Source organism: Nyctereutes procyonoides, unplaced genomic scaffold (genome assembly GCF_905146905.1).
Source record: "Nyctereutes procyonoides isolate TBG_1078 unplaced genomic scaffold, NYPRO_anot_genome, whole genome shotgun sequence".
Lineage (NCBI taxonomy): Eukaryota > Metazoa > Chordata > Mammalia > Carnivora > Canidae > Nyctereutes > Nyctereutes procyonoides.
The window spans coordinates 2,828,296-2,853,269 of record NW_026575151.1 but is presented as its reverse complement, the minus strand read 5'-3'; the positions used below and the strand labels follow the sequence as shown (position 1 = coordinate 2,853,269).

The 24,974-nt window shown below is 43.2% G+C and overlaps 1 protein-coding gene across 7 annotated transcripts in view; it reads left to right on the top strand.

The window, feature by feature from the left end:
- The window catches only part of AFF1 (ALF transcription elongation factor 1), a 234,061-nt gene that overhangs the window by 26,933 nt on the left and 182,154 nt on the right, over positions 1–24,974 (top strand). For 4 of the 7 annotated variants that reach the window (XM_055313044.1, XM_055313043.1, XM_055313041.1 and 1 more), the window contains one exon: positions 22,304–22,380. In XM_055313044.1, coding sequence (XP_055169019.1) covers positions 22,340–22,380 — 41 coding nt within the window. In that variant the 5' untranslated portion in view covers positions 22,304–22,339. Of the gene's footprint in view, positions 1–9,102; positions 9,354–20,480; positions 20,622–22,303; positions 22,381–24,974 lie in introns of those variants that run through there. The other 3 variants (XM_055313045.1, XM_055313046.1, XM_055313049.1) reach the window with 3 other exon arrangements.

The window sequence follows — 24,974 nt, the reverse complement described above, 5'->3', positions numbered from 1 at the left end:
ATAAATAAAATCTAAACAAAACAAAACAAAAGATGAAAAGAGAGCATTCTAGCTAAAGGGAACAGAGACAGTATAGGCAAAGAAGTGCTTGGGTGGCTTAGCTTGTTAAACAACCAACTCTTGATTTCAGCTCAGGTCCTGATCTCAGGGTTATGAGTTCAAGTCTCACACTGGGCTCTATTGCTGGGCATAAAGCCTTCTTAAAAGAATAAGTAAATTTGTTAAAAGAAAAGAAGAGAAACAGTATAAGCAAAGATATAAAAGCGAAAATTAAGGGTAGATTTCCAGGAGAGCGAAATATTTAACAAAGTGAAGCTGGAAAGACTAAGAACTCTTTAAGGAAGTCTGGGGTCTAGAATGGGGAGTCAGTGCTTCATTCTCTTTGCAATTGCCAGATATGTCACATGACCAGAGATACACTTTAGGAGGACCCATATGGCAGCATTGTGAAGAACACACTAAAGAGAGAAGACAGAGGAGGGATGGAGAACAGTTCAGAGGCTACTGGAACAGTGAAATACAAAGGAGTTAACTCAGTGTGGGGATGGAAGCTCAGAGAGACAATGCAGCTTGACAGTCACTGCACTTGGTCTACATGCCAGCTCCACAGTATCCTAACTGTGGGATCCTAAGCAAGTTGTTCAGTCTTTCTGAATTTCAGTCTCTTTGTCTGTAAAACATGATGATTCAGTGAGGATCCAATTAGGAAAATAACACTCATGCCAGGTAATTCAATAGAATTTAATAAGGGAAGACAGTCTTACAGACGAAAGAGCTGAAAGACCAGACAGGGGATTAAGCAACTGCAGAAAGCAATGGACTCTTCCAACCCTGCAACTAAGTGAAGATAGTGTTACCAGAGCCCAGGAGACAGAGCTGTCAATCAGGACCTGTGGGAGCTAGAGGTAGGGAGGAGGTGCAGCCACTGGGTCAGAGCCATGCCCAAAGCAGAGAGAGAAGAGAAACATTCTGGAGTCTCCTCTCTCTCTTCCTTTCCTCCAGTCTCCTCCCAGTAACATCCATTGGCCAAACCTAGACAGAAGTCAGATTCCCAGCAAAGAAACCTGGGAAGGTGATTTGCAAGAATCAATCCCTTGTGATTCACTACCGAATAGAGGAAGAGCAGGGACTGAATTTGAGGCAAACAAGCAACTGAGCAGCACACATGGATATATAATGGGGGGTTACTGTGAATAGCTCAGTTGAGACTACACACTGGGCCACCACAATCAGTGCCTGGTCAGGGGCTATTTTGGCTGGCTTTCTTTCTTTCTTTCTTTCTTTCTTTCTTTCTTTCTTTCTTTCTTTCTAGATTTTATATATTTATTCATGAGAGACACACAAAGAGAGGCACAGTACACAGGCAGAGGGAGAAGCAGGCTCCCTGTGGGGATCCTGATATGGGACTCTATCCTAGGACCCCAGGATCATGCCCTGAGCCAAAGGCAGATGCTCAGCCCCTGAGCCACTGATGCGCCCCTTTCTTACCCTTTCTTACATCTCTGTCCTCATCTTTTCTAGTTTTCCTCCTAATTTTGGACATATTGAAGTATTTCTAGCTTTTAAACCTCACTGTGAACTCTTGTCACTTGGGACTTGTGCATATTTAGCTCCCTTTGCCCACACAGCATTGCCCTTTCCCAATGACTCACATTTCTCCAAATCCCTCCTTCTCTTTGTTATTATCCTAGGTTCTGCCTCTGGCTGAATGTCTTCTCTGAGTCCCTCAATGTTTGTTAGATGCCCCTATCTATGCTCTGATAGCATTCTATGCATATCTCCCTCATAGCACCGGGCAGACGTCTGACAATGATTTTATCTCTTTTAGTTTTCTACTGCTGCATAGCAAATTACCACAAACCTAGCAGTAAAAAACAACACACATTGGGGACACCTGGGTGGCTCGGTGGCTGAGCATCTGCCTTTGGCTCAGATCATGATTCCGGGGTCCTGGGATCTAGTGCTGCATCAGCTCCCTGCAGGGAGCCTGATTCTCCCTCTGCCTGTGTCTCTGCCTCTCTCTGTGTGTCTCTCATAAATGAATAAAATCTTAAAAAAAAAAAAAACCCACAACACACATTTATTACTTTATAGTTTCTGTATCTAAGAGGGCAACATGCTCTCTGCACAGGATCTTACCAGGCTGGATTCAAGGTGTTGGCCAGCTGTATCCTTGTCTACAGGCTTGATCAAGAAAAGTTCCATTTCCAAGTTTCCTTGGCAGAATTCATTTACTGCAGCTGTATGACTAAGGTTCCTATTTTATTGCCAGCTGGTGGCCAAAGACCACTCGCAGTTCCTCAAAGATACTTTCAGGTCCTTGTTGTATGGCCTGCTCTCCAACATGGAGAGCTTCTGCTCTAGCTTCAAATATCTTTGTCTTCCATCTCCTCAGGCCCCTAGATCCCCTTTTAAAGAAGAGCTCACCTGATTAGGTTGGACTCACCTGCATTCAAGGGGAGAAAAATTAAATAGCATATACACACCAAGACTGGTAATCTTCGAGGCCATTTAGATTTCTGCCTTCCGTACTCTCCTGCTAGATGTGAACTGGTCAAAGACAAGGCTAGTCTCTTATTTGTCATTATATCTCAGAATTGAACAGAATTAGTACCTGACATCTAATAGCTATTCAGTGAAAGAATGAATACAACAAAAAAAGGAAGGGAACTCATAGCAGAGGGCCATATTTATTTATTTTTTTAAAAAGATTTTATTTATTTATTCATGATAAACACACAGGACAGGCAGAGGGAGAAGCAGGCTCCATGCAGGGAGCCCGATGTGGGACTTGATCCCGAGACTCCAGGATCACGTCCTGGGCCAAAGGGAGGCGCTAAATCGCTGAGCCACCCAGGGATCTCAGAGGGGGATATTTAAATGCAAAGTTAAATATGACTTGAGGTAATGAACATTCAAACCGGAATCCTGGGTCTATCATAGTATCATTTTAAAAAGTTGAAAATCAAATAGGAAGAATTGGGGGATCCCAGGGTGGCTCAGCAGTTTAGCGCCTGCCTTTGGCCCAGGGTGTGATCCTGGAGTCCCAGGATCAAGTCCCATGTCGGGCTCCCGGCATGGAGCCTGCTTCTCCCTCCTCCTGTGTCTCTGCCTCTCTCTCAATCTCTGTGTCTATCATGAATAAATAAAAATAAATAAATAAATCTTTAAAAAAAAATAGGAAGAATTGGATTGCCTGGGTTGTGGAAGAATGGGTGGATAGAATGAAATAGTATGCATTTCATACTTGCTATACTGAATTTGTTTTGCCTATGGTACAACCATATGGAAATTTCCTGTGAACAAATGAGGGTGAAAGTCTAAAACTTAGGAGAGAGATATGAATTGAGGTGAATCCTAGTATTGAGTATTGAATTCTCAAAGTTGTGTCATAGTTTGCAGGGTACTCTTATCACTAATCCTTTTCCCATGGGGGCACCATAATTTGGCTCTTGTATTCTGGCTCTGACTCTTACATCTTTCCCTTTTTCACTGCCCAACTATTTGATTTTCCCATAATTACTCAGATTTTTCTTATCCTCTTTCTATTTAACCTTTCAGATGTAACTGCCAGAATAAAAACCCATTGCCAACTCACTTTGTCCCGCTGATATGGATTTGACTATAATAGACATTAGTTAAGATGTTTATACTAATCTAATTCTGTGTATAGTGGTGAGAACATGATCTTGAGCCACAGAAGAGCTAGCTAGGTTCAAGTACTGCCTCTGTTTTTTGCTGTATAATCATGATCAAGATGAATGATCCCTCTGAGCTTATTCCTTTTTTTTTTTAAGATTTTATTTATTTATTCATGAGAGACACACAGATAGAGGCAGAGACACAGGCAAAGGGAGAAGCAGGCTCCATGCAGGGAGCCCCACGTGGGACTTGATCCAAGGTCTACAGGATCACGCCCTGGGCTGAAGGTGGCGCTAAACTGCTGAGCCCACCTGGGCTGCCCTTATTCCTTCTTTATACATTGACTAGACAAATCCACGTTTTCAAGAGAATTAAAGTTTTGTGTGTGAAATGTCTGATAAATTGTAGAAATCCAGTTAAATCCCTGCATTTTTTTAGAAAAAAATCTGGATATTGTGCTCACATTCTTTTGCTCCAGATTCATTGGGATTTTTCAAATTACTATTATAAATATGAAATCCGTTTAACAATATTACTACATGACTAAAAAAAAAAACAATATTACTACATGACTAAAAAACATTCATAATCCCCACTGGGATTGGGAAGTAGTATGTAGTAGCAATGAGTAAAAACTCACAATATGAAACTCAGGTTGTACTTGTGAAAAAACGTAATGTCAGGTTACTTGGGACTTAAATATTTCATGATATTTTGCTAAATAGTCATGATAAGATAAAGATAGTTATTTTAATTATTTTAATATTGCACCTAGTTCTTTTTAGAGGAAAAGACAGCAGGTTTATATTTGCATATCTGCCTCCCAGGGTAAAGCTCAGAATTTCTGTGTCTGCCTACAATCTCTGCTGAGCTCGAAGCATACTTTCTTACGTGGCCCCGGGGACTATGACTGCAGCCTTAAGGTCTCCTATTCATTTTCATAAGTCAGCCACAGTAGTCTGTCTAAAATGCAGCTTGATTAAATATCCTACCCACTGCACTTAGGATGAAAGGAAAACTCTAGTTGTTGTGTAGGGCACTTTACCAACAGTTTCCTATTGACTTTTCCTGTCTTATATCTTATCACTGTCCCTCATGATCTTTGCCCCAAGGTCCTACCATACCCCTCTTGGTGTTCTTTTTGGGAACTGGCTCTTCCGCCACTTTTCTTTACCTGGTTAATGCTAAATCTTCCACCTCCCTCCTCACCATCACCTTCTCATCTACACACCTCCCAACTCCGGGTTGCTTGTTTTCTTTTACAAGTGTATACTCAGCTTTCAGTCTGGTTGGGATTTATTTACACATTAAAGAAATTATCCCTTTGAAATATACATGCAGTAATTTTGGAGTAGTATAATTTAAACTGCTGGTCTTGCTGACTGCAGAGTTTAGAAATATTTCAGGCTGGCCAAGCAAACAGCCGTCATTGTTGTGATACAGGCACATTTCCCACCAGTCCCCATCTTAACATTATGTTCCTGCTCCTTTGTACCATGCAGGTGCTCTGAGAATACAGCCTATGAATTTCTGTGAGTCCCAGGTGGTTCACCTGTTTGTCTTTAAATTTTAAGTAAAATCATGGCTGAAAATTGTCAGGTAGCATCCCAGGAGTCCTTCCATGAAGAGGCTGTTTTAAAAATACCCTTTAAAAAAGGAAAAGGAAAAAAAATTAAAATAAAAAAATAAAAATAAATAAAAAAGGAAAAGGGCGACGGGGGCGGGGGGGGGGGGTTCCCGGGAGGCTCAGCGGTTTAGTGGTGCCTTTGGTCCAGGGCATGATCCTAGAGTCCCAGGATCAAGTCCCGCATCAGGCTCCCTGCATAGAGCCTGCTTCTCCCTCTACCTGTGTCTCTGCTTCTCCCTCTTTCTGTATCTCTCATGAATAAATAAATAAAATCTTTAAAAAAAAATAAAAAAGGAAAAGTTTTTTTTTTTTCTTTCCGGTTCTGTTAGAAAAAAAAAAAAAAAGACTGATGTCAGAGACATGCTTTACCTTAGTAGAAACAATTGGAAATATATGTGACTAGGCTATCAAGATTAAGAAAGTGCTAGAATTTCATTGAGTGAACTAAAAATGTAACTTAAAAACTATAATGAAGAAGCTAGGGCAGCCCAGGTGGCTCAGCGGTTTGGCGCCGCCTTCAGCCCAGGGTGTGATCCTGGAGACCCGGGATGGAGTCCCAAGTTGGGCTCCCTGCATGGAGCCTGCTTCTTCTCCCTCTGCCTGTGTCTCTGCCTCTCTTTCTCTCTGTGTCTCTCATGAATAAATAAAATCTAAAAAAAAAAAAAAAGGAAAAGAAAAGGAGCTAGAAGAAGGTGTAGCTAATAAGTCTAAATATCTGCATCTCTATTACTTTTGTTTATGTCATAATTCTTTTCTTTTTTTAGATTTTATTTATTTATTCATGAGAGACACAGAGAGAGAGAGGCAGAAACACAAGCAGAGGGAGAAGCAGGCTCCATGCAGGGAGCCTGATACAGGACCTGATTCCGGGTCCCCAGGATCACACCCTGGGCTGAAAGCGGCACTAAATCACTCATCCATCTGGCCTGCCCTGTTTATGTCATAATTCTTAAAAATTTAGATATGGTATAATACTATTTTTTTTTTTTAAGCCTGCTTAGGGGCACCTGAGTGGCTCAGTTGGTTAAGTATCTGACTCTTGATTTCGGCTCAGGTCATGATCTCAAGGTTGTGAGATCCGGCCCTGTGTCAGGTTCTGTGCTGGGGTGGAGCTTGCCTAAGATTCTCTCTCTCTCAGGGTGTCTGGGTGGCTCAGCAGTTGAGTGTCTGTCTGCTTTTGGCTCAGGGAATGCCTTGGGCTCTCATGAATAAATTAAAAAAAAAATTCTGTCTCTCTCTCTCTCTCTCCCCCTCCCTCATCTTCCCTGTAGTAATCTCTACACCAATATAGGGCTTGAACTCAGGACCTCAAGAGAAAGAGTCACATGCTTTTCTGACTGAGCCAGTCAGGTGCCTCAGAAAGGCAACTTTTTTTTTTTTTTTAAGATTTTATTTACTTATTCATGAGAGAGAGAGAGAGAGAGAGGCAGAGACACAGGCAGAGGGAGATGCAGGCTCCACGCAGGGAGCTGGATGTGGGACTCGATGCCGTGCCTCCAGGAACAGGCCCTGGGCCGAAGGCGGCGCTAAACCGCTGAGCCACCCAGGCTGCCCGAGATAAGTGTTTTTAAATAACCTACCATCTTTCCAGAAATTAATCAATAGAAGTATGCATTGGAATTGGTTATTTACTTGTTTGTTTCTGCTAGGCACTGGAACCTTTGTTATTGATATGACCTATCACCTAGGACATTGCCTTAGGAATATACTCATAAATGGAATGGACTACTCTCTGAAGCAAAATTACATTATCTTTTACAAAAAATTCTTTGCAAAATTACATCTTTCAGCTCCAAAAGCAGAAAAATAAAATTATCAAACTTTCACTTTCAACCTTATTTACTAAGCTAACCATAGTTTGAAGGTATTAGGAAGTAGTATGGGGTGATAAAAAGGAACATGATAAAGGAAAAAGTTTTAGATAGAGTGGTAAAGACCTTTAGATTATAACATATTGCTATGCGCAATATATTACAATAAAATGTAAGTTCCATAACAAAAAGGTCAAAATATTTGTTATGATTAGAATAGATGCCAATGTCTGGGATCCCTGGGTGGCCAGCGGTTTGGCGCCTGCCTTTGGCCCAGGGCGCGATCCTGGAGACCCGGGATCGAATCCCACATCGGGCTCCCGGTGCAAGGAGCCTGCTTCTCCCTCTGCCTATGTCTCTGCGCCTCTCTCTCTCTCTCTCTGTGACTATCATAAATAAATAAAAATTAAAAAAAAAAAGAATAGATGCCAATGTCCATTAAAAACTTTTAAGAACTACACAAACATCCGCCTGTCAGAGGTGATTTCTGCTCAGAGATGACCTCCAAAGCTTTCATCTAGAGGCATACCAAATTTCATCAGGGACACTTTCATCATTTTAGCTGTTAAGGTAAACCACATCGATATCATCACGGGCGCCCAGGGAGTAGCAAGAAGAGTTAGATTTTGGAAAACAATCCCTGGGAAATTAAGTAACCAAAGGTTTAATTTGGAAATGCAAATATCTATTGATTAGATTTTCAGTCAACACCTTCATGTACACAATGAAGGAGTAAGGAGGGACAAAGCAATAGCAACAAGGAGGAGGAGGAGGGGGAGGAAGAGAAATACAGAGGGCACTGAGGGGGTTCTTTTCATACATTATATTAATTCACACTTAACTTTATATAACATTTGAAAGGCGATCTTCTTCACCCCAATACTTTAACCTACTTTAAACCATTACCATACCACAGACCCGCTGAGCCACTCAGTGTAATCTTTCGGCATCTGTTTCAGTGAGGAAGGTGAGAAGGCCCAACGACGACTTTTGATGCTTTCCGTGTTAGGTTCATAGATGGAGTCGGGTAGCGTCTTAACTGGACCTTAGCTTTCGCTTCTCCTTTGGTTCTGCTTGCCAGCGCCCTAGCCCCACGAGGACTTTCTGGCGTTGAGCTGGTGCAATGCAAAGAACCCAGAGGCTGGATTCAGGAGATGTTTCCCACGCCACCTTGTCGCTTGCGACCCTGGGCACAACACTTAATTTTTGGCTCGTCGGTTTCATTATTTGGGGAACGGCAATAATGATGTGTCTGTTTTATAAGGTTGTGAAGAGTCGGACCTGTGAGTGAAAAGCCCTTTAAAAACTGGAAAACACTCTCCAGATGTGAGTCGTTATCTCCTTTGAAGGACACAATCTGTTTCAATTGTATAGGAAATTGCAGAAAGAAGGCTCCTTGACACTTAGAGCTTGACCCTGAGCTGAATCTCTGTAAAACGGCAGGGTGCTTGCGCCCCACGTCAGCCGTCAGCCGGGGGCAGGGTCACCCACGCTGCCGGGGCGGTCGCTGCAGTATCCGTCCGCGGCGGCCGCTCCCCCTCGATCCTCCCACAGGTTTCGCGAGGAGGGCGGCGAGGTTCCTAGCTGTTTGCGTGGTGCCAGCCAGAGGGCGTGGGCTGGGCGGATTCGCGTGGGCTGCAGGGCTGCAGGGCGGGGCTGCGGGGCTGCGGGGCGGGGCTGCGGGCGGGGCTGCGGGGCTGCAGGGCGGAGCTGCGGGGCGGGGCTGCGGGGGCTGCAGGGCGGGGCTGCGGGGGGCTGCAGGGCGGGGCTGCGGGGCGGGGCTGCGGGGCTGCGGGGCGGGGCTGCGGGGCTGCGGGCTGCGGGCTGGGGCTGCGGGGCGGGGCTGCTGGGCTGCGGGGCGGGGCTGCAGGGCGGGGCTGCGGGGCGGGGCTGCGGGGCGGTGAGGCGGCGGGGCGGCGGGGCGGCGGGGCGGCGGGGCGGGGCTGCAGGGCGGGGCGGGCTCTCCAGGGGAGGGCGTGGCCTCGCCTCCCGGGCGTCCCGGCGCAGCCCGCGCGCGGAGCTTGCGAGCCAGCGAGCGGACTGGCGCGCGTCCCCTGCGCACTCGGCCGCCGCCTGCGCGCGTCGCGGGCGCAGCTGCGTTTTGTGCCCCGCGGGCGGCGAGCCCAGGCCGGTGCGAGCCGCCTCGGGATCCGGGGAGCACGCGTTCGCCTGCGCTCTCCGCGCCCGCGCCCCTTCCCCACCGCAACAGGTCCGGGGAAGGCGGAGGTGGCGAGGGCGCACGACCCGAGACTGGAGGAGCAAGGGGCAGGAAGGTGAGCGGAGCCCCGTGCGCCCCCGGGCGGGGGCGGGGGCCAGCCTCGCTGGGAACGCCGCAGCCGCCGACTTCTGGGACGCCCAGCTCTCCCCGCCTTGCTGCCTGCTTCCCAGCACCGCTGACTCAAGCAGCTGGCGCTCCCACTTTTCCGGTGGGAACCTTCGGGGGGAACCGGGAAAGAGACGCGGAGCTCGCATCGCCCTTGTTTGCAAATCCCAGGCAGATAGAGCCTAGAAGAACTGGGGGAGGAGCGGTGGGAACCACAGGAAGAGACCAGACCCATTTTCTTTCCCCACTCCCCCAAATCAGACATCTGCTGGTGCGCCCCGCGTTTTGCGGAAGGATGTTGGGTTTTGGAACCTGGTGTCGGGATTGCGTAATACAAGTGTCCCAGAAGTTTCTCGGGGAGTAAACCAGGGGCTTTCCTCTCTTCCATCCCGCGTCCTCCAGTCCTCGTCCTTGTCACCCCTCCCCCTTGCGTCTAGCTGAGCTAATTTGGTGGTTCCAACCCAGTCTAATTGCGATTGAGAGGGAGGCTCGCGGCGGTGGTCCGCAGCCTCGAGGGAGGGAGGGAAAGTTGGAGGCACCTCCTGAGACTTGCCCCTGGGGCGCCGGGGGACGGCCTCTGCAGAACGTGGAACTGGTGAATTTCTCATGATAGTTTTTTGCGCCGGTATCTGATCCTCCTGTGACTGCTGCTTTCGACCCCTCCGACGTTGCAAGCGCAGGGCCATCGAATTAAAATAAAAAGGAGTTGGAGAGTTGTGTGAGTCGTAGCTACCTCAACGTAATGGTAGTCATATTAATGAATCTGCACGGGACCTTCGAGCGTCTTGATAGTTGCTCGCTAGGTTGGTCTTCCAGGAGTTTCTACGCTCACTTACTCCGCGTTATTGTCATGCAAATTGTCCCTGGAAGACCTTTGGCTTTGGAGGTGGAGAGGTGTCCGCATCTTCCGGGAGCTAGTCTGTTGCGGGGCGGGGGGGGGGGGCGGTGTGGGTGTGTGCAGGGGGGAAGTGTGGGATGGGGCAGTTTTAACCCAGTGGGTGCACGCTGAGAGCTGTGAGTGGGGGGTGACATATCATCTAGGAACCCGACAGATTTAAGACCTTAAAGGCGAAACCATAATTAAGGCGAAGACTTAGTGTGTTCCCTGGGACGGTTGCAAAGTGAAAAAAAGCTCAAAAATTAAGACACAGAAACATCAGGCGAGGGAGAGGCCTGAGCAGTGTGGGGGATTTTGCTTGTGAAAGATTACTTCAGAGCAAAGACATGCAGAGTTCGTAGAAGGTAGGCAAAGGTGGGATATTTCTGGAGCTACGTGTGTCAGACTCCGGGTGGAGATAGAAGGCACGGAAAAGAAAAAGGCCTTTGGGCTGTGAGTCTAGTTCTGCTCAGAGGCTTGAGAATACCTAGGCATGGCCCTGTTTCAGTGTTTACTTCCTCTGTCTAATGTATTTCCTTAGCTTGCCTTTCATCTTTGGTGGAAAGTATTCCTTGAATGGATAATCTGGAAATAAATTCGCAGGAGAGTTGAAAATTCTGGATGATTCCGGTGCTTTAATTTAAAGGTGTTGTCTCTTTCTTGCCAATGTCAGAAAATACTGTTTTTGAAGATAAATATGCAGAAAAGGAATGTCGAATATTAAAGAATGACCCAAGAGAATGGAGACTAGGAGAGAAAGCAAGAGAATAACTCGTAATACTAGTTGTGTAAAACTAGAGAAACCAATTTGAGTTTAGCTAAATAAAGAGAGAGGGAACCACAGAAGGGACTCGAGATCTTTAAGACAAAGAGGTATTGAAGGGTAGGACACAAGGCTTTGAAAAAAATGAGTTTAGGTGCACTTAGTGGCTTAGTCAGTGGTGTCCAACTCTTGATGTCACTTCAGGTCTCTATCTCAGGGTTCTGAGATCAAGCCCCTCGTTGGGCTCCCTGCTGGCTCTGGAGCCTACTTAAAGAAAAGGAGTTTAAATTTTGGGGGCTCCTCCTCTTTTTCTTAAATTTTTCTAAATATAACATACAGGGATGATGAGATTGGGGGTGTAGGACTTGTTAGTGTGAACTTTATGCTTTCCACCTGCGGAAAGAAAATGAACTGTTTTTTATCAGAGTTAACATGTTTTATTCATTCGTTGTAGTGGCTTTGACATTTGTGATTTGCTTAATTCTTCAACTTTGTAAAAATACAATTTTGAAGAATCACAGTGTGTTAAATTAGAATATAAAAATCATCCAGAGACTGTGAACTTATGGTCAGAAAAGCCCAGTGATTTTAAACATTGCTTTCTCTTGCAAAATGCGGAGTATGCATGCATTTTTTGCCACCAGAAGTCACTGTTTCACTGTGGGGTTATAAAACTAACTACTTTGAGGTAGTTAAGACTACATCAAAACTGGCTGTCTCTGTCTCTCCTATTTCCTATCTGGTTTGACTGAATTTTGAAGGAGTGCATTGAGCTAACAGTTACTGCTTTATTAACTAAGATTCTCAGTTGGATTTTGGGTTAAATTTGGTTTTCATTTTAAAAAAATTATTTATTTTTGCAAGAGGGGAGAGAGAAAGGAAGCAGATTCCCCACTGAGCAGGGAGCCCAACACTGGGCTGGATCATAACCCGAGCAGAAGGCAGATGCCCAACCAGCTGAGCCACCCAGGTACTGTTGGATTAAATTTGGAAGAGTACTCTTCAATTAAGATACATAATGAGTTGCATGTTTGAATGTCCATAATTCACTGTAGCTATGTGATTGTTCAGTTGGAGTTATAGTGCCTTGAGTTACTAGATGGGTAAAAAAATTAAGTTTAGAAAAGGCAAACTTGTTTTCAATATCGCTTTCCTTTCTTTCCAATTTTAAAAAAAATTATTTTAGAGAGTGTGTGTGCGCACAAGCGGGAGGGGCAGAGGAAGAGGGAGAGAGAATCTCAAGTGGATTATGTGCTCAGTCTGGAGCTGGGTGCAGTGCTCACTTAATCAACTGCATCACCCAGGCACCCCTCAATATTTTTAAGAAGCAAGTTAAAGGAGTTTCATACTCAACTGTAATTTGTGTTTTCATCAAACAAATTTCCATAGTCATTTATGAAGTTAATTGGCTGTTACAAATTTTAAGGTGGACTTATGCATTCACATTTTAAAAGGTAGGGTCAATTTATGATAAATATTTCAATTGTTATAAGATGCAGGGAACAATATACCTTGCAGGTGTCTCTGAAAGTATGAAACATAGTTGGGATAGTGTCCTTACTATTAAAGCCTTGCACTGAAAGCTGACCTTCAACTTGAATTTATTTGCCAACTTAGATATGTCTGTTGAAGCTGAAAGCTTCTGAAGTTCCCGATTTCAAGAACTTTAGATTATTAACTAATTTTTCAGGACACTGAGAAAGTATGTTGGAGAGAGTAAAATAAGGAACTGCATTCACATAAATATACAAAGTTTTGTAAATTATATTTTCCTCATTATAAATTCTGTTCCCAGACAATACTTAATTGGCTGAAATTTTCTAGCCGTCTTTCTCTTTTTTATGCACAGTAGTGGTTTATTTAATATTTGCTGACTTGAATCTCAGATTTCATTAAAAGAGACTGCATAAACCCTGTAATCCATTTATTAAAAGTCTACCACAGTGCAGAAGTAAATGTGAAATATGTAGTTCTTTGTAGGTACGCATCCTTTATTCCTGACTATTGATGTATGTACAACAGATTATTGTAGACTTGAATCTCTGAGGTTCTAAGGCTATGGGGTTGCTAATAGGAGTTTCTGTCTTATGCCTTAGGATAGAACTCCTTCAGTAGTGTTCTCCAGAGGAAGAAAATCAGCTGATTTTCTTAAATTAGCTGGCCCATTTTAAACATGACTAAGGATTTCTTGTTAGAGTGACTTTTTCTTATTAAAAGGCTGAAATTATTGTGATAAGTGGAGCCCAGAGGAGTCAATTACATCACTGATATAATACCTCATATTCATTCCTTATACCTCATAAGTACTGGCATAAAGTAAGCCAGGCAGTACTTTAAGCTTTGCAGACACTGTGATAATGCCATGATCAAGAAAAAGAAAGAGCTCATGCAGGTGGACTTAATATTCATGTAGCATAAAAGCCATTTGAAAGCAACAGCTTTCAAATAATGTATCATTTAAGCCTAATTGCAGCTCTAAAGTTGGAGTTCATTTTCCATTTTAAAATCAGGAAATTGAGTTGAAGAAGTTAAGTGACTTTGTGACTCAAAGCCTGGTGCCCTTTCCACTATGGTACACTGAGTTGGCTTTGTTGATATGTGGTTTCCTGTTTTTCAAGAATTACAGCTTGACTCTAAAATATAAATAGTGTTTCTCCTTGGCTAAGTAATTCTTTCTGATCATTATGGGAATAAAAAAGCAGGTATTTTCATTTAGCATTCTGGATATATTATTTGTGACTCCAAAGGAAAATATTATGCAGGCCTACAAAAAGGACATGTGATGTTTATTTGTACCATATAAAGATCCTTACCTTCTAAAAAAATTATATATAAGGGCTTATGAACCATCTCCCTTAGTGTTTGAAATCTGTTCAAGTTATGAAAGGTCAGTCACATTCCTATGTGAATCAGAATATACCCATATCATTTTCTTCAGTCTTATAGATTCAGTGAATATATGCAGTATAGCAGTGGTTTTCAAACTTATTGTCAGAATCTTATGGAAGACTTGTTAAAACACGTCTACCCTGCCCACCCACCCAGATTTTTGATTCAGTAGGTCTGGGGTAATGCCCAATAATTTGCAATTATAACATGTTCACAGGTGATGTTGATGGTGCTAGTTCTGGAACTACACTATGAGAACTACTGCCATTTAGCAGAGAATTTAAAAATTTTAAAGCATGGTTATTGAGCCAGACAGCTTGGGCTTAAATCTTGCATTTGTCGCCTACTAGCTATCACACCTTAGCAAATTACTTAACTTTTTGTCAAAAACTGAAGGCTCTGAGATTTACCCTACTTTCAAGCTAACAAGTTAACCTGCCACAGTTTCATGAGCTCTTGGGAATGACTTTATTACTCATAATAATAGCTATTGCCAGAGTATCAACATTTTCTTACACTGGTTCCTTAAGCCCCAGTTTCCAAAGTGAGATGTGGAGAGAGTCATGACATCTGAGAAAAAAAATGAGTTGCATTACAGGAAAGGAATCCTGGGCTTACGGAATCCTAATCTTTTATAATGGGCGGTAAGTATGCCTGCCCTTTGCTCCAGAGAGGGAGACATTATTTTGTTTATACTGCACTGTAAACATGTTGCCCTGTGCTGTAGGAGACACAATCTCTATTTTCCAAGGCTGTTCTCTATACGAACATCTTTGAAGACTGTCTAGAACAAATACAGTTGGTGCCTCTGCTTGTACAATACGCAGAAATGCCATGGACCGGTGGAGAACTGGCTTCTAACGCTTTTCCATTCCCTTACAACATGGGGTTAATAAGACTTATTCTTGGGCAGCCTGGGTGGCTCAGCAGTTTAGCGACGCCTTCAGCCCAGGGCATGATCATGGAGACCCAGGATGGAGTCCCATGTTGGGCTCCCTGCATTGCATCGAGCCTGCTTCTCCCTCTGCCTGTGTCTCCTGTGTCTCTCCCTCTCCCTCTCTGTGTTTCTCATGAATAAATCTTTAAAAAGAAAAAAAAAGACTTTTTTTTTTATTTTATTCATTCATGAGAGACACAGAGAGAGAGAGAGGCAGGATCCATACAGGGAACCTGATGTGGGACTTGATCCCAGGACTCCAGGATCACACCCTGGGCCGAATGCAGGTGCTAAACTGCTGAGCCAGCCACCCAGAGATCCTCATTTTTTTTAAAAAAGATTTTATTATTTATTTATTCATGAGATTCAGAGAGAGAGAGAGAGGCAGAGACACAGGAGATACAGGCAGAGGGAGAAGCAGGCTCCATGCAGGGAGCCCGACGTGGGACTCGATCCCGGGTTTCCAGGATCAGGCCCTGGACTGAAGGTGGTGCTAAACCGCTGAGCCCCCCGGCCTGCCCTGGGACCCTCCTCATTCTTAATAAGATCTTCCTTACTGGGTAATTGAGCAGATTAAAGATACTAAAACTTGTCAGGTACTTGGAGCAGAACATAATATATGCTACATAAATAGTTCTTGTCATTACTCCTGAAGGAAAATGTGTGTGTGTTTTAATGGTATTACCTTATAAGATGAAATAACTGCTTTATTGAGTATCCCTAACTTTGAGTTTGTTCCAAGGAACTTCTTTAATGAGTCTAAATTTTAAAATGGGATAATGCATTATTTTACCAGCCCATGGGGAATGAAACTTTTACTACCAATATTCACGTATTCTTTCATGTTTCTCTGCCTCATTATGATTATATAGAACATGTGACTAATTCCGGGGGTCCCTGGCCAGCTCAGTCCAAGGAGCACCTGACTCTTGAAGAGTATGCAACTCTTGATTTCAGGGTCATGAGTTTGTGCCCCATGTTAGGTGTAGAGATTACTTAAAAAATAAATAAATAAATAAATAAATAAATAAATAAATAGATAAATAAAATAAATTTTTATTTAAAAAAATTTTTAAAGATTATTTATTTGAGAGAGAGGTAGCATGAAGTGGGGGGAGGAGCAGAGGGAAAAGAGAAGCAGACTCCTTGCTGAGCAGGGAGCTTGATGTGGGTCTTGATCCCAGGACCTCAAGATCATGACCTGAGCCAAAGGCAGACCCTAGCCAACCAAGCCACCCAGGAGCCCCCTGTAAACTTAAAACAACAGTAACAACAAAAAATCATGTGATTAATTCTGTACAGTGGGCTCTCTGTGGGAGTAACATGCATTTCTGAGCTAAAGCATTTAAGTGGCTCTTGTGAGGCCCTCCAGCTCTCTTTTACTATGGCAGACCCTGAAGCTACATTTTGAGATAGTGGAGATTCCAACAGTTTGGGTTTCTCAATGTGGAGAAAAGCTCGTTGCCTTCTTTCCTACCCTAACACACCAATATACAGTGGACATTAAAGAGTATGAAATAAACCTTTGTTCTGACAGGACACTGAGATTTTGAGGTTAATTTGCCACTACAGAATAACCTGGACTAAACTCACTATATCCCAGTGTCTGTATATAAATATAATACCTGTGAGAAACTTGACTATTATTTTAAAATATAGGCTCTGGGTGTATATACATGTGGAGCTAGACTAGGAGCTTTCATTCTGTCGAGACAATATGAGCAGTTAAAATTTATTTTACATGAAGTAATTTCAGATGGTAAGTGCTATGAAAAATAAGTTTGGTCAGCACTGTTATTTTCCTACCCAATGCCCATTCCCATTTTTTTTTGTTGTTGTTAAAAGAACCTTAATTGCGTGTGGGACTACATTGTACCTAGCCTAGGTGATAGATCATGCTTGTTCTTAGCCAGTGCTAATAACTTGTATCCTAATTTACCTGCCTCCCCTGTAGTAACTTTAGGAGACCATGGGACCTAGCTGTGATTTTTGATAGACAAAGTCTTAGGGAAGGATTTTCCTTTCCTGACAAAAGGAGAAAGATGTGGCTGGCATCTTTCTGCCTTAAATGTAGGTAAGATAGCTGGTAACAGCAGTAACCTTTTTGTACCACGAGATGACAGGCATAAAGACAATATGCGAAAGGGGCACCTGGGTGGCTCAGTTGGTTAACCATCTGCCAGCTCAGGTCATGATCCCAGGGTCTGGGATCGAGCCCTGTATCAGGCTATTTCTATTTTGCAGTGTAGCCAGCCTCATCAAAGCCCGGACTTACCCATTTGAATTTTGCACTGACTATATTATCTAGGTATCTGGTTGGCCTGTGGCTGCACTTCATGATAAAGTGGATTTGAACTACCTGGTAGCTCTTCATAAAATGCAGATTTTCCTCATGTACTGTGATGTCTGATGCAAAGCATCCTAGAACAAACTAGCAATTTGCTAGTTTAATGACTAAACATAGTCTGGTGTATGTGTGTGGTCTTTCTCATCTTCTAGTATCTTTCAAGATGAATCCTAAGAACTTGGACATTCACAATAAAGGAATTTTCCTTTTTTTTAAAAAAAAAAAAAAGCAGTGAGGAGCCTGCTTCTCCCTCTCCCTCTCCTCCTCACTCGTGTTTTCTCATATCCCTCTTTCAAATACAGCAGAGCAGAGCCAGAGTTCTTGATGGCCTCATTGAACAGCTTAAACTATACCATCTTCTTCTGAACTTGCTATGAAAGTATAAACTTCTATTAATTAAGCAGTTGTGGGGCCCCGGGTGGCTCGGTGGCTTAGCGCCTGCCTTCGGCCCAGGGTGTGATCCTAGAGTTCCAGGATCAAGTCCCACATTGGGCTCCCTGCATGGAGCCTGCTTCTCCCTCTGCCTGTGTCTCTGCCTCTCTCTCTCTGTGTCTCTCATAAATAAATAAATAAAATCTTTTAAAAAAAAAAAAGCAGTTACTGCAGCTAGACACATTCCTAAGCCATATAGAGTATAATGGAATTGAGAGTGCATTGGTTGGAGGATGTGGCTGAAGGCCCAACTGTTGTACATTAGCTGCTGTAACCAGGGAAGGCCTCTTTGAGAATGATCATTGAACAGAGGTCCAAATGATGAGAGGGAGCCAACAAGATATGAAATGTATACTTGAGTTTGGGGTAGCACCAGAGCCGCCCCTTGAACAAAGATTTTGAAATGAAGAAACAGTTGGGGAAATCGTGTTCCGTTTTGGATTTCTAAGCTGTGGGTACCGTATTCACTGGAGAGCTAAAGGAACTGTGAGTGATCAGATCAGTTTGGGGCCTTGGGAGATTATGATCTGCTTGGGGCAGAGTTCGGGAGAATGCCGACAAAAACAGTGTATGATCCATGAGTCACCCCTGACACATTGCCTGTTACTCCTGGAGGAATGTGTGGGGAAGAGGAAGGGAAGTAAACTTGACAGGGACTACTGACCAGTCCACACACCCTTTGAATCTGGATGGAGTTTTTTTCCCTCATATTCTCTTTTGGGAACTGGGTCATGGTCATGGGACTTTGAGACCTGCTTAGCCCTGTTGTTGTTGAAAAGCAATATATGGATTCTTCCAAGCCTGTGCTTTGATTGGCAGAAAAATAACTAGAACAACAACTACTAACATTTCACTGAGTGCTTAACATGGGCCAGGCATTGTGCTAAAAATATTACAAACATTTTACTTAGCCCTGTGTCAATCCCATGAAGCCCCGTATAACTGAAGAGAAAGCTGAGACCTTAGGAAAGAAAAAGAGTAATTTTTTTGAGATCATATAGCTAGTAGGTTCCAGAGCAGGCCTTTTAACTAGCTTGTCATAAGGACTTCTGAGACAAGGTTCCCTAGAATGTGCTAGGTTTGGAACCCCTTAAAAAATGAATTAAAAAAATTTTTAAAAAGATTTTATTTATTTATTCATGATAGACACAGAGAGAGAGAGAGAAAGAGAGAGAGAGAGCCAGAGGCACAGGCAGAGGGAGAAGCAGACTCCATGCAGGGAGCCCGATGTGGGACTTGATCCTGATGTGGGGCCCTGACCCAAAGGCACACTCAGCCACTGAGCGAGCCACCCAGGTGTCCCATGACTGTATTTTTAAGAAAGATTCTTTGAAAGAGACATTAACTGAAGCGTATACTGATTTCCTTTCTTAGCAGTGGTTTAGGTTAATAACTTCCTGACTACAGTAGGCCTCCATTCCAACCTAACAGTATTTCGTGGGCTGAATTTGTTTTTTTTCAGTGAGACATAATTGAGATAACAGTCAATAATCTGGCGATGCAGCCTCCTTGCACCTGCCTCTGTGGAAAGACTCATGTCTCCTGGCAAATTAAAGAATAAAGAATTTGAGTTGAACAGACAGTTCCTGACTGTGCCCTGGGGTTGCATCCCTCAGAGAATATGTCTCTTTCACTTTCTACTGTATCTACTCATCCAAGAAGCCAGTGGTGAGGCCCACAGTTTTGGCCTATGTTCAGTGTTGGACTTGTCAATTTCTACAACAGTTTTTTTAAAAAACAGACTTTTGGGATGCCTGGGCTCAGCGGTTGAGCTCAGGGTGTGATCCCGAGGTCCAGGATTGAGTCCCACATTGGGCTCTTTGCAGGGAGCCTGCTTCTCCCTCTGCCTTTGTCTCTGCCTCTCTCCCTTTGTGTCTCTCATGAATAAATAAAATCTTAAAAAAGAAAAAAGAGTTTTAAAGATTTATTTCTTTCAGAGAGAGGGAGAGAGAGAGCTCACACATGCATGCATGCACTGTAAGCAGAAGCTTGTGTAAGCAGGAGGGACAATGGGAGAGAGAATCCTCAAGTTGACTCCCCACTGAGCGTTGAGCTTGATGCAGGGCTCTATCCCAGGACTCTGAGATCATGACCTGAGCTGAAATAAAAAGTTGGACACTTAATCAACTGAGTTGCCCAGGTGCCCCCAAAATAGACTAAAGAGTTGTTTTAGGTTCCCAGCAAAATTGGACAGAAGCTATAGAGATTTCCTATAGACCTCCCTGCCACCCCACCACTACCACGCGCCCCCCATGCACAGCCTCCCCATAATCAACATCTCCCAGCACAGTGGTATAGTAGTTTAAAATGATGAATTTGCGTTGGCACATAATTATCACCTAGAATTCTAGGACCATCTTTCTTTCCTTTTTTTTTTTTTTAAGGACTATCTTTCACTGAGGTTGCGCATGGCTTCTTATTTCCTTTAGATTTTTGCTCAAATGTTACATTCTCTGACTACCTTATATAAAATTGCAACCCCTTACCTTGGTTCCTTGCTGGCACTCTACACTTTTGCTTTGTTTTTCTCCATAGCACCTTTTAATATCTAATATCTATGTATTTTTCTTATGTTTCTTCTTTGCTAAACTATAGTTTGCAAGCTTGCTGACGTCAAGTCTGTTTTCTTCACTTTTATTCTCTGTAGATGTTCAGGAAATATTCGCTGGCTTAGTGACTAAATGAACAAATAGGGGAACTCAGGACCATTTTCTTTTATTTTTTATTTTTTTATTTTTATTTTTTTCAGGACCATTTTCTTTCTTTTTTTTTTTTTTAAGATTTTTATTTATTTATTCATGAGAGAGAGAGAGAGAGAGAGAGAGAGGCAGAGACACCGGCAGAGGGAGAAGCAGGCTCCATGCAGGGAGCCCGACGTGGGACTCGATCCTGGGTCTCCAGGATCAGGCCCTGGGCTGAAGGCGTCGCTTAAACCACTGAGCCACCTGGGCTGCCCTCAGGACCGTTTTCAAGGTTGGTGTTCCTCTGCAACCCAACCTACCTCCTCCCTCACTGCCCTCTTGCTCTCCAAGACCTAGGGTGGGTACTGTTGGGTTGCAAAGCAAGTGGACATCTTGATTGGGATGATTATGTGGGAGACTGCCATCACTGACTCTTCAGAAGCCTTTACAGTGTTATGAAGAATAATGCTGAGATGACACACTATTTTATTGACCACCCACTGTGTGCCAGCCCTAGTGAGAGAAAAGAGAGCAGCAAAAGGGGAGAAGGGACAGTATTGCTGGGAAAAGAACGGGGGCAAAGAAGATGGAGAAAGAGGGGAAAGGGAAATAAAATTGTGTTGGATAGAGGGAAAGTGAGAGAGAGTAAGCGGCAGTGGTTGTGGGGTGGGACGGGAATGATTGGGGTTTGAGTTGGAGAATTTAGGAAACCTGCCTAATTAGGCTCCTGTAGGCCTGGCTTACTATACTGGTTGGAGGAGTGTGGGACTCCAAAGCATATTTGATCCTGAAAAACTGAGAGCACTACCAGTGTGAGTTTAACTAAATATTTGTAGCATCCATGTTGCATTCTTTTTTGGGGGAGGGAGATAGAGAGACAGTGCTATCTACTGGTATGGAAACATTGTGGTCAGCAATTTTAATTTCATGGAGGAGGAGGAGATAAAAGACCTTATCAGGTGTCACAGTAGAGCTGGACTATATTCAGAGTTTCAGCCTTAGCCGGAAGTGTACAGTTAGCCTCTTAAACATAAGAGGCAAGCTAAAACTGTTACAAATATAGTGTGTTTTCATTTGTATCACAGTTTGTTAAATCTGTACTAAGATCATTTGTAATAAATCCTTTGCCTTAAGGATGTTTGGAAAAATTGAAACTATTTAAAGCAAGTTAGGATAAGTGCAGTGAGTTCACACTTACATACAAGAAAGGGAAAAGGAAACAGCTGTTGATAGTGTTAACCATAGAGAGAGGTTGTTTCTAGAGATACGCAGGGCAGTACCAAGGCCGTCTGCCCAGGTTGTATAACTTTTTCTTTTTTCTTTCTTTCTTTTTTTTTTGACCAGTACTCTTGAGAGCTCAAAAAATGGCTTTGGGGATTAAGCGCCTTTTAGGAGTGTACGTAAATTCTTACAATTGGCTCTTACTTGGCCTACTTTTTTATTAAGTATTCTTATGTAAAGATCAACTGGCTGATTTCCTTTTTTGTGCGTACTCTTACCTTTCTTCCTTTTGATTCTAGACGGAGTGCTGATACAACCTGTTACCTCAGGCAAATTACTTAAAACCAAGTTTCAGTTTTCCTAATTATAAAATGAGTTATTAGTATGTGGGGTATTAGCATCTACCTTGCAAGTTTATTTTAATGTTTACTTGAAATGCCATCTGAAAAGGGCTCGACACAATGCTTGGCGAGAATAGACACTAGGGAAATGTTATTTCCTTTCTTCCTTCTCATAATAAACTTGTATGCATTGCTTCTTGCTGAAATGGCTTTGAGTAGAGCCTCAAAAGTACATTTGGCCTTTGATATATGATAACCAGTTTCTTCATGCAGTTTGAGAGTCAATGAAGAATCACTGTCTCTAATTCAAATGAAAACATTGAATTCTGTTTCCTAAGAATTTTTTGCCAGTCATGTGTACCTATGAGTTTACTTATGGGCTAATATTCACAGGTTGCTCTTTCTTTTTCAGATGAACAGACTCGTTATTTTCCACTGACTGGCAGCAATGGCGTTTACTGAAAGAGTCAAGAGCAGCAGTAGCAGCAGGTAATGGTGAAATCCAGGATTCAAAGATGCAATGATACTTGAGTTTATGATGTATTTTTCAAAGAATAAGCTTGATCCTTTTTCATTTTTATGATACAGGAAGGTATGTGAAAATCTAGTTTTCTCTACACAAACCTGTTAGACCGGCTACATATTTTCTTTATTTTTTTTTAATTTTTATTTATTTATGATAGTGACAGAGAGAGAGAGAGAGAGAGGCAGAGACATAGGCAGAGGGAGAAGCAGGCTCCATGCACCGGGAACCCGATATGGGATTCGATCCCGGGTCTCCAGGATCGCGCCCTGAGCCAAAGGCAGGCGCCAAACCGCTGCGCCACCCAGGGATCCCCTACATATTTTCTTTAGATCTAGTGTTTTCGGAACCTCATACCTCATTTCTTTAACATATAGGTGTTATGGTAGATCAGGATCCCAATTCTGTGTGCAGGATATTGGTCTGTATTACACTGTTTTGGAGAAAGGAGCACCTGTTCGTGAAATCTGCCCTATCATGAGAACTCTGAAGGATGGAATTCTGTCAGTTACAGTTTATTTATCTGTTTATGTAAATATTTTATTTATTTTCATGAGAGACACAGAGAGAGAGAGAGAGAGAGAGAGAGAGAGAGGCAGAGACCCAGTCAGAGGGAGAAGCAGGCTCCATGCAGGGAGCCCGACGTGGGACTCCATCCCGGGTCTCCAGGATCACGCCCTGGGCTGAAGGTGGTGCTAAACCGCTGAGCCACCCGGGCTTTCCTGTCAGTTACATCTTACTACTTTCAGATCTCTCCCTCCAAGTGTGCACATATAGTTAACTTCCTTCTTGCATATACTGAATGATCAGGATTGGTTGAGGGGAGCATATTAATATTCTGAAGCAGTTTTTAAGAGTAACTCATTTGATATCACTGATCAATTTTTATTTATACTGTTAGATATTCAAAAACAGATTTAAGAATGAAAGATAGAGACTCAGACTTACTCAGCTAACATTTATTAACAGATACTCGTGCCTGTAATTCTGGAAGGTCCTGCCTGGATGCTTTCCTACTTCCCTTTCTGGTTCATTTAGGAAACTCTTCCTCTGTTCCAGGTGGCCCTGGTAGTACTGTTGTTAGACTTGGTGCACTCTCCTCCCCCACAGAGGAAGGCATGTGACCCAGGCTACAGCAATTCACATTCTGCTAGAACGAGGGGAAGCTGTTGTCGTCTGTCTTTAGGCTTGTTCATTATGTTCAGTTACACATAAGTTTTAAATTTTTATGCAGTTAAATGTCTTGTCCTTTATGGATTCTGGTTTTGATTGTGCAGAAAGGTCTTCCCAACTTCAAGATTGTGAAAATAATGTCATGTGTTCTTTGCTGGCACTTGAATGGTTTCATTTTTTGCATTTAAATCAGAACTTGTGAGCTGGTGGCCTATGGGACAGATCTGGTCAACAGATGGGTTTTGTTTGGCCCCTCACAGTGTTCTAAAAAAATACATATATATCTGCCAATGTTTTTTTACATAACAATCTAGACTTCCATCTTCTCTTAAAAAATTGAAGATTTAACAACCTCGGCCTTGCATTGCTGTATAGCAGCACTCAGATACAATCTAATAGCCACTGTTCTTTGCAACAAGGCATGAGGTTAGATGAGTTCTCATTCAGAACTTACCAAATGGTATGCCATCAGTATTTTTCAGGTGTGCCAACATGTTCATCCTCCCAGCCTGTGGGTCAGCCGGAACTCCAGAACTCCCCCTTGTTTCCTCTTGCAGACATCTGCTTTGTCAGGTTGCCCCAGAAAGACTTGCTGTTAAAAAAAAAAAAAAAAAGATCGGAAGAGCACAGGTACTTTCTAGTTCACTACAGTTTCCACAGTTGGACTCACACGTTCACTTCACTGCTTAGCCCTCTTAACTTGTGACCCATTTCAGATTTTGGATGTTTAATTTTTGAATTTTTTAATTAAAAATATTTATTTATTCATGGGAGACACAGAGAGGCAGAGACAGGCAGAGGGAGAAGCAGGATCCCCACGGGAATCTGCTCTGCTACTCAGTCCCAGGACTCTGGGATCACACCCTGAGATGAAAGCAGATGCTCATCACTGAGCCACCCAGGCATCCCTAATTAATTAATTTTTAAAGTAGGTTCTATATCCAATGTGGGACTTGAGCTCACAACCTTGAAATCAGGAGTCAGTCATATGCTCTACTGACTGAGCCAGCCAGGTCCCAGATCTTGGACCTTTTAGTATTTTATTTAAAAAAGTATTTATTGATTCATGAGAGATGCAGAGACACAGGCAGAGGGAGAAGCAGGCTCCCTTAGGGAGCCTGATGTGGGACTTGATCCCTGGCCCCAGGATCACGCCCTGAACTGAAGGCAGATGTTCAACCGCTGAGCCACCCAGGCGTCCCTAGTTTTTATTTTTAAAATTTAATTTTTTTAAGTAAATTTTTTTTAATTTTTTAATTTTTTTTTTTATTTATTTATGATAGTCACAGAGAGATAGAGAGAGGCAGAGACACAGGCAGAGGGAGAAGCAGGCTCCATGCACCGGGAGCCCGACGTGGGATTTGATCCCGGGTCTCCAGGATCGCGC